This window comes from Lampetra planeri, unplaced genomic scaffold, assembly GCF_965212315.1.
Source record: "Lampetra planeri unplaced genomic scaffold, kcLamPlan1.2.h2 scaffold_291, whole genome shotgun sequence".
Taxonomy (NCBI): domain Eukaryota; kingdom Metazoa; phylum Chordata; class Hyperoartia; order Petromyzontiformes; family Petromyzontidae; genus Lampetra; species Lampetra planeri.
Genome location: NW_027615117.1, coordinates 68,410 through 86,832, shown reverse-complemented (window position 1 = coordinate 86,832; position 18,423 = coordinate 68,410). Strand labels below are relative to the sequence as shown.

The window sequence follows — 18,423 nt, the reverse complement described above, 5'->3', positions numbered from 1 at the left end:
ATCAGTACGAATGCGTCGTAACCCTCCACCACCCGCCACGGCCAGTCAGGTCAAGGTCTGTCACTCTCCAACAACACAGCGGTGGGTGGTGGAGGGTGACGACACATTCGTACTTTGCGCGATCTCACCTCAAACACCTTTGTTGTGAAACAGCATTGGTGGTGGGGAGAGCCGCCGAAGTTGTTAGACTAACCACTTTGCGTCTGTTTGTCTGTCTCGCCTGTCTATCTGTCTCGTCTGTCTGTCTCGCGTGTCTGTCTGTCTCGCCTGTCTGTCTCATCTGTCTGTCTCGTCTGTCTGTCTCGCGTGTCTGTCTCGCAGTCTCTCGCTATTTGGTGCAGAGTTTGACCCCGCGGCTGATGCTGAGAAGCTACGCGGGGCAATGAAGGGGTTTGGTGAGGCCACACACACTCACCACTCACTCACCACTCACTCACTCACTCACCACTCACTCACCACACACTCACCACACACTCACCACTCACTCACCACTCACTCACCACACACTCATTCACCACACACTCACCACTCACTCACCACACACTCACCACACACTCACCACTCACTCACTCACCACTCACCTCACCACACACTCACCACTCACTCACACCACTCACACTCACCACACACTCACCACTCACTCACCACTCACTTAACACACACTCACCACACACTCACTCACTACTCACTCACCACACACTCACTCACCACACACTCACCACACCACTCACCACTCACTCACCACTCACTCACCACACACTCATCACTCACTCACCACACACTCACCACCACACCTCACTCACCACTCACTCACCACACACTCAACACACACTCACCACTCACTCACCACTCACTCACTCACCATTCACTCACCACTCACTCAACACACACTCACCACTCACTCACCACACACTCACTACTCAGTCACCACTCACTTACCACACACTCACCACACACTCACCACACCACTCACCACTCACTCACTCACCACTCACTCACCACACTACTCACTCACCACACTCTCACCACACACTCACCACTCACTCACCACACACTCACCACACACTCACCACTCACTCACCACTCACGCACCACACACTCACCACTCACTCACCACTCACTCAGCACTCACTCAGCACTCAAACACTCACCACTCACTCATTACTCACTCACCACACGCTCACCACACAGTACACTCACCACACGCTCACAACACTATAATCACCACACTCACCAAATGACACACTCACCACTCTCACCACACTCACCACCAATCTCGATTGAAGTTTTCTTCGTGACAGCAGAGATCCATACTCTTTGGTTCTTTCGGTAAAGTCACGTAGGTATAAAATAAAATAAATTAAATCACGACGTTTCGGGCGCAACACACTCTCACACCCCCCCCCATCTCCCCCCATCCCCCCCCCCATCCCCCCCCATCCCCCCCCATCCCCCCCCATCCCCCCCATCCCCCCCCATCCCCCCCCCATCCCCCCCCACCCCCCCCATCCCCCCCCACCCCCCCCATCCCCCCCCCCCCCCCCCACCCCCCCCCCACCCCCCCCATCCCCCCCCACCCCCCCCATCCCCCCCCACCCCCCCCACCCCCCCCACCCCCCCCACCCCCCCCCACCCCCCCACCCCCCCCACCCCCCACCCCCCCCATCCCCCCCACCCCCCCCATCCCCCCCCACCCCCCCACCCCCCCCACCCCCCCCCACCCCCCCCATCCCCCCCCGGGTGCAGGCACGGACGAGACGGCCATTGTGGAGGTGGCCACCCACCGGAGCAACGTGCAGCGGCAGGAGATCGTCACCCAGTTCAAGGCCATGTACGGCAAGGTGACACGTGCACCTAGCCTGGCACGGTGACGCGGTACGGCAAGGTGACGTGCACCTAGCCTGGCACGGTGACGCGGTACGGCAAGGTGACGTGCACCTAGCCTGGCACGAGCGCCGCGGTACGGCAAGGTGACACGTGCACCTAGCCTGGCATGGTGACGCGGTACGGCAAGGTGACACATGCACCTAGCCTGGCACGGTGACGCGGTACGGCAAGGTGACGTGCACCTAGCCTGGCACGGACGCGGTACGGCAAGGTGACGTGCACCTAGCCTGGCACGAGCGCCGCGGTACGGCAAGGTGACACGGCACCTAGCCTGGCAACCGGCGACGCGGTACGGCAAGGTGACACGTGCACCTAGCCTGGCACGAGGCGCCGCGGTACGGCAAGGTGACACGTGCACCTAGCCTGGCACGAGCGCTGCGGTACGGCAAGGTGACGTGCACCTAGCCTGGCACGAGCGCTGCGGTACGGCAAGGTGACACGTGCACCTAGCCTGGCACGGTGACGACGCTTCGTTATGTGCACGCGCACGAAGCTCCGGGTCTTCTTGGGCCTCCCTTGGCGAACACTTTCGAATCGTGAACTCCTCTGATGGGGCATCTGCGCCGGTTGGAAACATTTGAGGGGCGGTCTGCCCGCGATCCCGCCTGGGTTGTGTGAGGGCTGATGATTTTGTTTTCATGGATATGTGGTAGAGAGAGAGAGGGAGAGATAATCCACTTTCTCTCCCGTGCAATTCCCTCACTATATTTTGTTTCTGACAGGGCACCAACGCGGATTTTGACACGCGCGTTAACGGCGACAGAAAGATGGACGAAAAGTCGATCCAGAATGCAGAGAATCTGAACGAGACGTCGTGAGAATTGTTATTGTTTTGTATTTGTATTCTTTTGTTGTTTCCCTTCTACGCGACTTTACCGAAAGAACCGAGAAGATGAATCCCTGCAGTCGCGAAAGCTTTAAATGGAAATCTTAACGAGGTTTGGGATTTCGATTGAAAGCTTTCTCTACGGGGAGGGTTTCCATGTACCTCTGAGATCCTTCAAGGCTCCACCGATCGATTCTCTCACCTTTCTGAAGAGATGCCGCTATTCTCTAAGTTGGACCCGTTCCGTCTGAACAACGCGAGTCGATGGCCGTGGTGCTGACGTGAAGACAAAAGAAAAACGCCGCTTTTGTTCCAAAGAAATTCTCGCCATGGTTTTCACGACCTCGATGATGATTGCTTGTGGTGCAGCGTGAGGAGCTCACGGATCTTTCGAATATTCTGGCCACGGTTCCTATCGGTGATCTCCTCTCAGCAGGCGATGTTGCGTTGGCTGGGTCACGTGGCCCACGTGCCCACACACCGCCTTCCCCAAGCAGCTTCTGTTTGGGCCTCCGCTAGGTCGACTCAGCCTCAAAATGAGTACCTGGTGCGGTGTGTACAATTATCCGCACTGGGGAGACAAAAGCGGATGGGCGTGGTGGTGGCCACCCACCCCCCTAGTGTGCCTTGCCGGCCTTCGTAGGTGATCGCGAACAGCACTTGCCCCAACAGTCTTTGAAGGCTACACGGGGGACCTTTGTCTTTGTGTGGAGCGGTGGCACAGTGGTTCGTTCGCTGCGCTTTAAGCCCAGAGACCCGAGTTCACTTCCCGCTCACGGTCACCGACACCGCTGATGGTTATCTGAACCGGTCCAAGGCCCCTCCCCTAGATCGACTCAGCGTTAGATGAGTGCTTGCTGGTGTTGTTTTATAAACATCAGCGTTGGGGAGACAAAGGCGGCCGGGCGTGGTAGTGGCCACACCACCATCCTCCTTCACAGGTGCTACTCTAACCTACAGTGAGGGAAAAACGTATTTGATCCCCTGCTGATTTTGTACGTTTTCCCACTGACAAAGAAATGATCAGTCTATAATTTTAATGATAGGTTAAATTTGAACAGTGAGAGACAGAATAACAACAACAACAAAATACAGAAAAACGCATGTCAAAAATGTTATAAATAGATTTTCATTTTAATGAGGGAAATAAGTATTTGACCCCTCTGCAAAACATGACTTAGTACTTGGTGGCAAAACCCTTGTTGGCAATCACAGAGGTCAGACGTTTCTTGTAGTTGGCCACCAGTTTTCCACACATCTCAGGAGGGATTTTGTCCCACTCCTCTTCGCAGATCTTCTCCAAGTCATTAAGGTTTCGAGGCTGACGTTTGGCAACTCGAACCTTCAGCAGGGGATCAATTACTTGTTTCCCTCACTGTACACACCAGGTGAGGCTCGCTGAAGCTATATGCAGTTGTTTTTCGATTTTTCGGAAGCGACCAGGCCACAGATGATAGCCCAACGAAGTGGCTCATCACGTGGACATTGATAGCAGCAGCCAAACACTCCACACACGTCGTGACGTTGACCCTAAACGTCGAGGGGAAAACCGGAGGAAAAACATCCACGCGGCCACGGAGAGAGAGAGAGAGACACGCAAACTCCAAATATACAGCAGCAGGCGTCAGGGTCGGGATCGAACCCACGACCTCCTGTATACCAGGCGAGGTAGTTAACATCTCCTATTCACCGTGATGATGATGAAAAAGAGACGCACATTTCAAATATACAGCAGCAGGCGTCAGGGTCGGGATCGAACCCACGACCTCCCGCACACCAGGCGAAGTCGTTAGCATCTCGCCGCCATGATGCCACTCGTTCGCAGCACTTGCCCCAGCGGCGGAGTAAAGGCTACACGGGGGACCTTTGTCTGTGTGTGAGTAGGAGCTGCTGAAGGATCTCAAGTCGGAGCTGACGGGCAGTCTGGAGCGCCTCATCGTCGCCCTCTTCCTCCCCCCGCCCGTCTTCCTCGTCAAGCAGCTCAAGAAGGCCATGAAGGTGCAAGGCTAGGTGCACGGGCCCCAGTCCGCGCGTCAGTGGCCGTCTGTGTGTTTCTGAGTCTCATCTTCCTCCAGTCTGCCTCTCCAACTCTCCGCCTGTCTGTCCACTGACCGTCCGTCAGGCTGTCTGTCCAAGCCGTTGTGTAACACATTCCTGCTGTGGAGGGAGCTGGTAGGAACGTTGGGTTGCTCGGTCAATGGCCAGGGTCAACGGCGGCGTGGTGTATTCCGCAAATATGCCCGACTGTGAGGGCGGGCACAAGCCGGCGTGAGTAGGTTAAACGTTGAGTTTTATAAGGGCACCACGGGGTGACCAGCCCCTCCCTTCCCAGCCCCACCCCTCCCACCCCCACCCTCCCCACCCAGCCCCTCCCTCTCCACCCAGCCCCTCCCCACCCTCCCCACCCTCCCCACCCAGCCCAGCCCCTCCCCACCCTCCCCTCTCCAACCAGCCCCACCCCTCCCCCCCCGGCCCCTCCCCACCCTCCCCTCCCCACCCAGCCCCACCCTCCCCACCCAGCCCAGCCCCTCCCCACCCTCCCCTCTCCAACCAGCCCCACCCCTCCCCCCCCGGCCCCTCCCCACCCTCCCCTGCCCACCCAGCCCCACCCTCCCCACCCAGCCCCTCCCCACCCTCCCCTCCCCTCCCCACCCAGCCCCTCCCTGCACGACGGACGGACAGACACAATAATCCCCTGTGGGCTGGTGTAACCAAGAGGCTCCTACCAGTATTCACCTGCCGATTTACATCGGTGCCGGTCTGTGTGTTTGTGGATGCGTGTGTGTGGGGAGCGGTGGTGCAGCGGTTAGCGCCACGCTGCGCTACGAAATCCGGCGACCCGAGTTCGATTCCCGCTCACGGCCAACGCCGGCGACGATTATTCGAACTGATCCTGGGCCCCCAGGGCGGCATGTAAACATCAGGACTGGGGAGATAAAGACGGCCGGGCGTGGTGCTGGCCACCCACCCCCCCCCGCCCTCGTGCGCCGTGCCGGCCTTCACAGGTGCTCGCGAACAGCACTTGCCCCTACAGACTCGTGGAGGCTACGCGGGGGACCTTTGTCTGTGTGCCGCAGGGCCTGGGCACGGACGAGAAGTGTCTGATCGAGACGCTCGCCACCAGGAGCAACGTGGAGATCCAGCAGCTGTGCCAGGCCTACGAGGAGGGTACTCACCAACTACTCACCAACTACTCACCACCTACTCACCAACTACTCACCCACTACTCACCAACTACTCACCAACTACTCACCCACTACTCAATGACTACTCACCAACTACTCACCCACTACTCACCAACTACTCACCACACAGTCACCACACACTCACCATACACTCACCACCTACTCACCACACACTCACCACACACTCACCTACTCACCAACTACTCACCAGATACTCACCACACACTCACCAACTACTCACCGCACAGTCACCACACACTCACCATACACTCACCGACTACTCACCACACACTCACCACACACTCACTGACTACTCACCACTCACTCACCACACACTCACCAACTACTCACCACACACTCACCAACTACTCACCAACTACTCACCAACTACTCACCACACACTCACCAACTACTCACCACACACTCACCACTCACTCACCACACACTCACCACACACTCACTGACTACTCACCAACTACTCACCAACTACTCACCACACACTCACCAACTACTCACCACCTATTCACCAACTACTCACCACACACTCACCTACTCACCACCTACTCACCAACTACTCACCAACTACTCACCACACACTCACCAACTACTCACCCACTACTCACCCACTACTCACCAACTACTCACCACTCACTCACCACTCACTCACTAACTACTCACCAACTACTCACCAACTACTCACCACACACTCACCACTCACTCACTCACCAACTACTCACCAACTACTCACCACACACTCACCGACTACTCACCAACTACTCACCACCTACTCAATGACTACTCACCAACTACTCACCACACACTCACCACACACTCACCCACTACTCACCACACACTCACCAACTACTCACCACTCACTCACCACACACTCACCACACACTCACCCACTACTCACCACACACTCACCAACTACTCACCACTCACTCACCACACACTCACCACACACTCACCGACTACTCACCAACTACTCACCACACACTCACCAACTACTCACCAACTACTCACCAACTACTCACCACACACTCACCACACACTCACCACACACTCACCAACTACTCACCAACTACTCACCAACTACTCACCACACACTCACCCACTATTCACCACTCACTCACCACACACTCACCGACTACTCACCAACTACTCACCACCTACTCAATGACTACTCACCAACTACTCACCACACACTCACCACACACTCACCACACACTCACCCACTACTCACCACACACTCACCAACTACTCACCACTCACTCACCACACACTCACCACACACTCACCCACTACTCACCAACTACTCACCACACACTCACCAACTACTCACCAACTACTCACCAACTACTCACCAACTCACCTGCCTCCCTATTCACCTACCTTCCAACTTACCTACTCACTGACAAACCTGCCTGCCTCCTCATCTGTGTACTGTGTATGTACTCTGTGTGTACTCCGTGTGTACTGTGTGTGTACTCTGTGTGCGTACTACTGTGTGTACTCTGTGTGTACTGTGTGTGTACTCTGTGTGTACTACTGTGTGTGCTCTGTGTGTACTCTGTGTGTACTACTCTGCGTGTTCTCTGTGTGTGTACTCTGTGTGTGTGTACTACTCTGTGTATGTCCTACTCTGTGTGTGTGTACTCTGTGTGTACTACTCTCTGCATGTTCTCTGTGTGTACTCTGTGTGTACTCTGTGTGTGTGCTGTGTGTGTGTTCTCTGTGTGTACTGCGTGTATTGTGTGTGTACTCTGTGTGTACTCTGTGTGTACTACTCTGCGTGTTCTCTGTGTGTACTCTGTGTGTGTGTACTACTCTGTGTGTGTACTGTGTGTACTACTCTCTGTGTGTACTCTGTGTGTACTCAGTGTGTACTACTCTGCGTGTACTACTCTGTGTGTACTCTGCGTGTGTACTACTCTGTGTGTACTCTGCGTGTACTCTGTGTGTACTCAGTGGTGGGGCGGTCTCTGGAAGATGACATCGTTGCGGAGACGGCCGGATACTTCAAGAGAGTGCTCGTGTCCCTGCTGACGGTACACACACACGTGTACACACACACACACACACGTGTACACACACACACGTGTACACACGTGTACACACACACACGTGTACACACACGTGTACACACACACGTGTACACACACGTATACACACACGTGTACACACACACGTACACACACACCCACGGGGTGACCAGCCCCTCCCCACCCAGCCCCACCCCTCCCACCCCCCACCCTCCCCACCCAGCCCCTCCCTCCACACCCTCCCCACCCAACCCCTCCCCACCCTCCCCTCTCCACCCAGCCCCACCCCTCCCATTTTTGGATGCACGACGGACGGACACAATAATCCCCTGTGGGCTGGTGTAACCAGGAGGTTCCTACCAGTATAATGAACGAGCTGACTGCAGAAGAACGACGTCTCCGCAAGTTGTACATCCACCACACGCACACACATCACTGTCTGCATGTACATGTCAGCTGCGTGGGGAGTCGCGGTGCAGCGGTCAGCGCTGCGCTACGAACCCGGCGACCCGACTTCGATTGCCGCTCACCGCCACCAAAGCCAGCGACGATTACCAGCACTGGGGAGACAAAGGCGGCCGGGCGTGGTCCCGGCCACACCACGCACTCTCGTAGGCGCGCCCGGCCCGGCGTGAGTAGCTGCACTTGCCCCAACAGCGTGCGTGGGCTACACGGGGGACCTTTGTCTTTGTGTGCGTGTGCAGGGAAACCGGGATGAGAGCCCCTACGTGGATGAGCAAGTGGTGATGGAGGACGCACAGGTGGTGGACGCACTGGTGGTGGCGGTGGTGATGGTGGTGGTGGTAGTGATGTTGATGATAGTGGTGATGATATTGACGGTGGTGGTGGTGGTGTTGACGGTGGTGATGGTGATGATGTTGACGGTGATGGTGGTGGTGTTGATGGTGGTGATGGTGGTGATGTTGACGGTGATGGTGGTGATGTTGATGGTGGTGATGGTGGTGGTGATGTTGATGGTGGTGATGGTGGTGGTGATGGTGGTGGTGGTGGTGGTGACGATGTTGACGGTGGTGGTGATGGTGGTGGCGATGTTGATGACAATGATGAGGATGATACTGTTGATGATGGTGGTGGTGGTAGTGATGTTGATGATGGTGGTGATGATATTGACGGTGGTGGTGGTGGTGTTGACGTTGGTGGTGATGGTGATGATGTTGACGGTGGTGGTGGTGGTGTTGACGGTGGTGGTGATGGTGGTGATGTTGATGGTGGTGATGGTGGTGGTGTTGACGGTGGTGGTGATGTTGACGGTGATGGTGGTGGTGTTGATGGTGGTAATGGTGGTGGTGTTGATGGTGGTGATGGTGTTGATGGTGGTGATGGTGGTAGTGTTGATGGTGGTGATGTTGACGGTGATGGTGGTGATGGTGGTGATGGTGGTGATGTTGACGGTGATGGTGGTGATGGTGGTGGTGATGTTGATGGAGGTGATGGTGGTGGTAGTGATGATGGTGGTGATGATGGTGATCTTGTTGATGGTGATGATGGTGACGTTGACGATGATGTTGACGATGGTGGTGATGGTGGTGGTGATGTTGATGGTGGTGTTGATGGTGGTGATGGTGGTGATGTTGACGGTGATGGTGGTGGTGTTGACAGTGATGTTGACGCTGATGGTGGTGGTGTTGATGGTGGTGATGGTGGTGATGGTGGTGATGTTGATGGTGGTGGTGGTGATGGTGGTGATGATGTTGATGGTGGTGATGGTGGTGATGGTGGTGATGTTGACGGTGATGGTGGTGATGGTGGTGATGTTGACGCAGGCTCTGTTCGAGGCTGGTGAGGAGTCCCTGGGAACCGACGAGTCCACGTTTCTCTCCGTGCTCTGTTCCCGCAGCTACCCTCACCTCCGCAGAGGTGAGAGGGGAGTGCGTGGGGAGTGAGTGGGGAGTGCGTGGGGAGTGAGTGGGGAGTGCGTGGGGAGTGAGTGGGGAGTGCGTGGGGAGTGAGTGGGGAGTGCGTGGGGAGTGAGTGGGGAGTGCGTGGGGAGTGAGTGGGGAGTGCGTGGGGAGTGAGTGGGGAGTGCGCGGGGAGTGAGTGGGGAGTGCGTGGGGAGTGAGTGGGGAGTGCGTGGGGAGTGAGTGGGGAGTGCGTGGGGAGTGAGTGAGTGGGTGGGTGGTGAGTGAGTGGTGAGTGTGTGGTGAGTGAGTGGGGAGTGAGTGGGGAGTGCGTGTGGAGTGAGTGGGGAGTGAGTGGGGAGTGAGTGGGGAGTGCGTGGGGAGTGAGTGGGGAGTGAGTGGGGAGTGAGTGGGGAGTGCGTGGGGAGTGAGTGGGGAGTGCGTGGTGAGTGAGTGAGTGGGTGGTGAGTGAGTGGTGAGTGTGTGGTGAGTGTGTGGGGAGTGAGTGGGGAGTGCGTGTGGAGTGAGTGCTGAGTGCGTGGTGAGTGAGTGGGGAGTGCGTGGTGAGTGAGTGAGTGGGTGGTGAGTGAGTGGTGAGTGTGTGGTGAGTGAGTGGGGAGTGAGTGGGGAGTGCGTGGGGAGTGAGTGGGGAGTGCGTGGGGAGTGAGTGCTGAGTGCGTGGTGAGTGCGTGGTGAGTGAGTGGGGAGTGAGTGGGGAGTGCGTGGGGAGTGAGTGGGGAGTGCGTGTGGAGTGAGTGCTGAGTGCGTGGTGAGTGCGTGGTGAGTGTGTGGTGAGTGAGTGGGGAGTGCGTGGGGAGTGAGTGGGGAGTGCGTGGGGAGTGAGTGGGGAGTGCGTGGTGAGTGAGTGGGTGGTGAGTGCGTGGTGAGTGTGTGGTGAGTGTGTGGGGAGTGAGTGTGTGGTGAGTGAGTGGGGAGTGCGTGGGGAGTGAGTGGGGAGTGCGTGGGGAGTGAGTGGGGAGTGCGTGGTGAGTGAGTGGGTGGTGAGTGTGTGGTGAGTGAGTGGGGAGTGCGTGGGGAGTGAGTGGGGAGTGCGTGTGGCGTGAGTGCTGAGTGCGTGGTGAGTGCGTGGTGAGTGCGTGGTGAGTGAGTGGGGAGTGCGTGAGGAGAGTTGAATCAGCTGTGATGGCGTCAGGCAAAGCAGCCAGCACCACACCTCAGGTCGCAACCGGGTACCCGATACCCGTTTCCTACCCGATACCCGGCTACCCGTACCCAGCCGGGTACGGGTAGCCGGGTAAGGAATCAAAACCCGTTTGCGACCTCTGCCACATCTCCCTCGGCAGGTCACTTCTCAGAATCAGAATAGTTGCTCGTGCTGGAGGAATCCGATGAGCTATGAAGCTCTTCTACACAGACGTCCAGTCGAGGCACGGCGTCACAGTATAGGAAAGGTAAACATCACAACAAAGATTTGTATTTCACCAGACAAGGCCCACTGATTTTCTTGGTTTTTTCGGTAAAGTCACGTAGAATGGAAATAATAAAAATAAAACACAATATTATTTTATTATTTCCCTTCTACGTGACTTTACCGAAAGAACCAAGAAGACGAATCCCGAAATTTAAGGCCCACTGAGTTATGTCGCCCAACGAAGTGGGCTTATCATCATCATCATCATCACCACGTGGACAAATGCATAGCAGCAGCCAAATAATGGAATTACTCTTAACGTGTTGACGTTGATTCTAAAAGCTGGAGGACCCGGAGAAGAATCCACGCCGCCACACGAGGAGAGGAAACACCGAAATGTGCAGAAGGCATCGGGGTCGCGATCGAACCCACGACCTCCTGCGTACCAGGCGAGGCAGTTAACATCTCCTAGCCACCGTGGCGCCCGTCAGGAGGAGGAGGGGGAGGGATGACCTCGTTGTCCGCTGGTTTAGCTCGACTGAGTGATTTGTCGAATTTGCTCAAAATTCAGACCGTAATGGCAACACAACTGCCCTTGCAACTTGAGCCCGGGGAAGGTCACGGTCCGATAGAGTAGACACGCGCACACGCACAGTATTAACCAGGGTGGCCGCCAGAGTCAACCCGCGAGACTCCGCAACGAGCTGCCAACGCACTGCCGTGCACGCGAGCGTGCGTGTGTACGTGTGTGTGTGTGTACGCGAGCGTGTGTGTACGTGTGTGTGTACGTGTATACGTTGTGTGTGTGTACGTGTGTACGTGTGTGTGTACGTGTGTGTGTACGCTAGCGTGTGTGTACGTGTGTGTGTACGTGTACGTGTGTACGTGTGTGTACGTGTGGGGAGCGGTGGTGTAGCAGTTAGCGCCCCGCGCTACCGAACCCGACGGCCCAAGTTCCGATTCCTGTTCACGGCCACCACCACATCTGAACCGCACCTGAAACTCCTCTAGGTCGACTCAGCCTTAAATGCATCGGCACCGGGGCGAGGGGGTCGGGGGCGGTGCTGCTCGCCGACGGCACTTGCCCTGGCAGGCCTGCGTCGGCTTCACGGGGGAGCTTTGTCTTTGTGTGTGCGCGGGCGCGTAGTGTTTGAGACGTACACGGAGCTCGCGGGGAAAGACATCGAGGAGAGCATCAAGGGGGAGACGTCGGGCAGCTTCGAGGACGCCCTCCTCGCCATCGGTGAGTTACAAAGACAAAGGCCCCCGCCCCACCGTGTAGCCTGGGCAGGCTGTTGGGGCAAGTGCTGTCAGTAGCGAGCAGCATCGCCTGCGAAGGTCGGCACGGCACACGAAGGGGGTGGCCAGCACCAGGTACTCATTTGAGGCTGAGTGGACGTAGGGGAGTTCCCAGGACCGGTTCAGGTAATCCACCACTGGTGTTGGCCGTGAGTGGGAATCGAACTTGGGTCGCCGGGTTCGTAGCCCAGCGCGCTAACCGCTACACTACCGCTCCCCGCACCCACTAACACTCGCACACTCACACACTCGCTCACACTCACTGAAACTCGCACACATTCACTCACTCTCACACACACTCACACACTCACTCGTTCGCTCACCCACTCACTCACCCATTGACACTCACTCACTTGAGCACACACTCACACACTCACTTACTTTCACGCAGAGTGCCATGGGTTGACTGACCGGGGTGACCGGCAAATGCACACCACCTGTGCCCCCCCACTGTGCCAACTGGCTTCGTTTTAGCCGCCCGGCGCTCCGCTCGTTGTTGTGAGCGTCGCTCCTCCGCCCTCCGTTGTTGCTGGAGGGCGACTGCCTCAACTGCCCAGTAGCAGCTGCGTCCTTCACGAGCCTCCTTCACAGAGGCCGATCTTGACACCGCTTGGGCAAGTTTACTGGTGATGATGGTGTTGATGTTATGGTGGTGATGTTGATAGTGATGTTGATTTATGATGATATTGATAATGACGATGGTGATGTTGACGCTGATGATGATATTTATGATGTTGATGATGTTGATGATGGTGGTGGTAGTGATGATGGTGATCTTGTTGATGGTGATGATGTTGACGATGGCGGTGACGGTGGTGATGTTGATGGTGTTGATGTTGATGATGGTGGTGATGGTGGTGGTGGTGATGATCGTGATCTTGTTGACGGTGATGATGTTGACGTTGATGATGATGTTGACGATGGTGGTGACGGTGGTGATGGTGGCGGTGGTGGTGGTGGTGATGATGGTGATCTTGTTGACGGTGGTGATGTTGACGATGGCGGTGGTGATGTTGATGGTGGTGGTGATGTTGTGTTCACAGTGAGGTGCATTCGCAACAAGCCCGCGTATTTCGCCAGGCGCCTGAACAAGGCCCTCACGGTGAGGCACACACAGACAAAGCTCCCCTGGGTAGCCCACACAAGTGCTCGGGGTTGAGTGGCCAATACCGGTCGGTCATGGTGGTGATGTTGGTGATGATGGTGATGTCCATTGTGGTGACGACAATCGCGATGATGGTGGTGATAGTTGTAATGCCAAGCCGACCTCGTGGAGGCCCCAGGACCGATTGAGAGCCTCGTCAGCCGTGTTCGTGGTGGCGGCCGTGAGCGGGGGTCGAACTCGGGGTCGCCGGGTTCGTAGCGCGGCGATGCGCTGACCTCTGCCCCACGGCCACCCCTCACCGTCCTCACCCCAGGGGTTGTCTCTGGACGACGTGACGCTGACCCGCATCGTGGTGTCGCGCTGCGAGCTCGACCTCCTGGACATCCGCTCCGAGTTCCTCCACCAGACCGGAGTCTCCCTGCACTCCGCCATCACGGTCAGCGCCACCCCCCACCGTCACACCGCACCACGGACTCAACACTGCACCACGGACTCAACACTGCACCACGGACTCAACACTGCACCACGGACTCAACACTGCACCATAGACTCAACACTGCACCACAGACTCAACACTGCCCATAGACTTGAACACTGCCCATTGACTGAGACAAACTGGCTGTGTGTCTCACGTTCCGCCAGAGGCGTAGCTAGGATATTTTGCGCCCGGGGACAAACTATAAAATTGGCGTCCCCCCCGTTTAATCACATTTTCCTATTACATCGAATAAGGAATAACAATTAAAATTTTTATGAAACATCGTAGACTGGTTGACATAGTCTACAAAAGATAAATTTTTCTTGATTTCACTGTCGCAAACTGGTCAATCACGTAATCAAAATCAGTTTTTTCCAATGTTTCTCTTTCAACGCTAAGAAGAGCAAGATCGCTGAGACGATCTTGTCCCATTGAAGGTACGCAAATACGACAAAATAAGTTTGCAATTGAAACTGCTATTGTTATAACATTGGCAGTGAAATTCGCAAATTCGGAAATATGTCGTCTCCATAAAACACAATAAAACCAAGAAGATCCAAAGGAGTTTCTGGTAGAACTTCATTCTGGTTACTGAGCAGCATTTTGCAATCTCCAATTTCCGTGAAAAGTTCGTGGCCATTGATGTCGGTGTCATAGAAATTTCGAAAATCTGTGCAATTTCGACGAATTGCATCGACATCTGTCTCGGATAGAAGAGTTTTGACGTCTCTGCAGAAATCCAAATTTTGTGTTCAGGTCTTTTAGTCGTAAAAACCGTGTTGACATCTCCTGTTGAAGTCGATAAAATACTCTCTTCATAACACGCACAATTTCTTCTTCTGCTGAAAGTCCTGCATCTCTTGCCAGTTCTCCTGGCATCTTCCGACGTCGCCTAATTCTTCTGTCCACATCGATCCCCCATGCCGTGCATCTTGTTTTGGCGTTTTCCACAGCAACTTGGCTCAAATCATCACGAAGCTTGAAAAATTCATGCTCCAAAAATTCAAGATCAGTTGCTGCTTCCTTGAAATTCATAGTAGGATCCTGTAAGCGCTTCTGAACACGATACATTTTTCCAAGAATGACATTCCAGAAATGTAATAAAACTATGAGGTTAAATTTAATACGCATGCCTGTAACTGTTCTGCATCACTTCTGGTTTCAGGCGTTATAGTTACGTCCTCCGATAATTTGTCTAGCAGCCCTACTAGTTCATCCAGTCCTTCATAGATAGCTTTAACAGCTTCTGATCGTGCACTCCAGCGTGTTTCAGACTCCTGCTTTACTGTGATGGGCACAGCTTTTTTTAACCCTTCCCAACGAATTGTTGAACGAGAGAAAAACAAATATATACTTTCAACTGTTCCAAAAAATGTGACGACAAGTGGATCCTGTTTAGCTGAGTGTACTGCTAAGTTTAAGCTGTGGTTGTCACAGTTGACAAACAATGCTCTGTGATTTTTGTCACATATTCGTTGTAAAAGGCCGGATATATGCCCAGTCATCACAGCAGCATTGTCATAACATTGTGCCCGACAGTCGGCTAAGAGGTATGTTGTCAGATTTCTGTCTCTCGACGATGACTCTTTCTAGGCTTGCTGCATCTTTTGCATGTATCTCGATATAACCTAAAAATGATTATTTGATAGTTACTTTTTTAGTTTGAAAATCCACATCCACAAATCTTATGACCTGAGAAAGCTGTTCCCGATGTCCTAGATCAGGAGTTGAGTCAAGTAAGATACCGTAGTACTTGTTTTTCCTGATATAACTCAACAAATGGTTATTTACAGTCGACGCAAGTATGTGGATAAATTCATTCTGGATTTCCGGTAACAAATAAGAAACTGATCCCGGATTTTCTCCTGCGTGCTGTACGTGTTTTGCTAACAATGGGTCATACTGAGCAACGAGTTTGATCAGCGCGAGAAAGTTTCCAACATTTTTATCCTCATCCGCATTCAAATTTTCCGCGCAGCAAAATGTAATTACATGACATGTAGGCTGTGTGTGGCGGGATATATAAACTTTTAGGTTGAGGTGTAGATTTGTGCAGTAGTTTCAGGCTGCCGCGCCCGCCGCAATAAGTTATTATGTAACGTTGTAAGCCTCATTTTGGCGCCCCTTTACCTTGGCGCCCGGGGACACATGTACCCCCCTGCCCCCCCCTAACTACGCCACTGCGTTCCGCACTATAACGGCCGCGCGTTCCGCGTTGTGCGAAAAGTGCCCCCACAATGGCCGAACCGCGTTGTTGCGAATACGGGAGCGTAACCCCTCCCCCCTCCCTCCCCCCACCCACTGCCCCTCCCCTAACCCTCCTGCCCCGCCCCCAGGACGCCGCGTCAGGTGACTACAAGCGCGCCCTGCTGGAGCTGTGCGGGAGTGACGACGCTGGGGCCCAGCAGCTCGCCTCCCAGCTGCCCTGGTGACGGGCTGGGGCAGCCACACACCCCCCAGAGCTGCACACCCACACAGACAGAGAACCCCACAACCGCCACATCCGTACACCCCCCAGAGCCACACACCCGCACACCCACCTGTTTGTCTCAGAGACAGCCTCACAGATGACAACTGCTGTCAAACTGTCTGTCCTACAGCCAGTGTGTGTCGCAGACGACTTGTTTCATCAGACTGTCTCGCGCTCTCACAACCAGTGCGTCTGCTGCAGTTTGTCTTATCTGACAAACACGTCTGTCAGCCTAACAGTCGTTCAGTTGTACTGCCTCACAGCCAGTGTGCGTCACAGGCCGCCTGTCCGTTGGCTTCGTAGCCAGTCTGTCTGATAGAGCGGCTGACGAATAGGCAGTCTGCCTGTCTCACGGACGTGTTCGTCAGACAGTCTGCCAGGCAGCGTGGTGGTGGTGTGTGTGGTGTGTGCGTGACGTATCAAGCAATAGATTGTGGCCAGGGTGGTACTCATCGGTGAGTCCACTCACAAATCAGCGCGTCCCATGAATCGTCATCTCACTACCCGTAGACTCAACACTGCCCATAGACCAACACTACCCATAGACTCAACACTACCCATAGACTCAACACTGCCCGTAGACTCAACACTACCCATAGACTCAACACTACCCATAGACTCAACACTGCCCATAGACTCAACACTGCCCATAGACCAACACTACCCATAGACTCAACATTACCCGTAGACTCAACACTACCCATAGACTCAACACTGCCCATAGACCAACACTACCCATAGACTCAACACTACCCATAGACTCAACACTACCCATAGACTCAACACTGCCCATAGACCAACACTACCCATAGACCAACACTACCCATAGACTCAACACTACCCATAGACTCAACACTACCCATAGACTCAACACTACCCATAGACTCAACACTACCCATAGACTCAACTCTACACATAGACTCAACTCTACACATAGACTCAACTCTACACATAGACTCAACACTGCCCATAGACTCAGCACTGCCCATAGACTCAACTCTACACATAGACTCAACTCTACACATTGACTCAGCACTACCTATAGACTCAAGACTGCCCATAGACTCAACACTACCCATAGACTCAACACTGCCCATAGACTCAACACTACCCATGGACTCAACACTGACCATAGACTCAACACGACCCATAGACTCAACACTACCCGGAGACTCAACACTGCCCATAGACTCAACACTACCCGTAGACTCAACACTGCCCATAGACTCATCACTGCCCATAGACTCAACTCTCTGTGCATGGTAGCGCAAACGTGCATTGCTATGCAAACGTTATGCAAATGGTATGAAAATGAGATGCTAATGTTGCGATTAGCCTAACGGGGACGACGCATTGCTTTGAGATCGTTCCCCGTAACCATGGCGTCTAATTGGATGGCTGCTGATTGCCAAGATGCCCACTCGCTGGTGGAGGCGGCTGGTACTACACAGCTTTACGCACCCCGCGGCTTGCCTTGATGATGAGTTGGTAATAAACCTCGCTTGTTAAGATACGTCTCTCACTCTGTGTGTGTGTGTCTACGTGTGTCCGGGCGCGGAGTTAGCGCTCTGCGCTTACCGCTCATGGCCAACACCAGTGACGATTATCCAAACCGGTCCTGGGTCTCCCCTAGGTTGACTTAGCCTCAATTGAGGCTGAACACACTGGTGGTGGTGGTGGTTGAACACACTGGTGGTGGTGGTGGTTGAACACAGTGTGGTGGTGGTGGTTGAACACAGTGTGGTGGTGGTGGTGGTGGTTGAACACACTGGTGGTGGTGGTGGTTGAACACACTGGTGGTGGTGGTGGTTGAACACAGTGTGGTGGTGGTGGTGGTTGAACACAGTGTGGTGGTGGTGGTGGTTTAACACAGTGTGGTGGTGGTGGTGGTGGTTGAACA

At 54.6% G+C, this 18,423-nt stretch overlaps 1 protein-coding gene across 1 annotated transcript; it reads left to right on the top strand.

Annotated features, from left to right (window-relative positions):
• Positions 1-286: 286 nt before the first annotated feature.
• On the top strand, positions 287-18,032 carry LOC144740768 (annexin A4-like). Its single transcript, XM_078623510.1, has 11 exons — positions 287-395; positions 1,747-1,841; positions 4,598-4,711; positions 5,791-5,881; positions 7,867-7,946; positions 8,645-8,701; positions 9,725-9,818; positions 12,319-12,414; positions 13,514-13,572; positions 13,889-14,011; positions 16,390-18,032. The coding sequence occupies exons 1-11, from the start codon at positions 383-385 to the stop codon at positions 16,483-16,485; spliced, it is 918 nt and encodes a 305-aa protein (XP_078479636.1). The 5' UTR covers positions 287-382; the 3' UTR covers positions 16,486-18,032.
• The last annotated feature ends 391 nt before the right edge of the window (positions 18,033-18,423 follow it).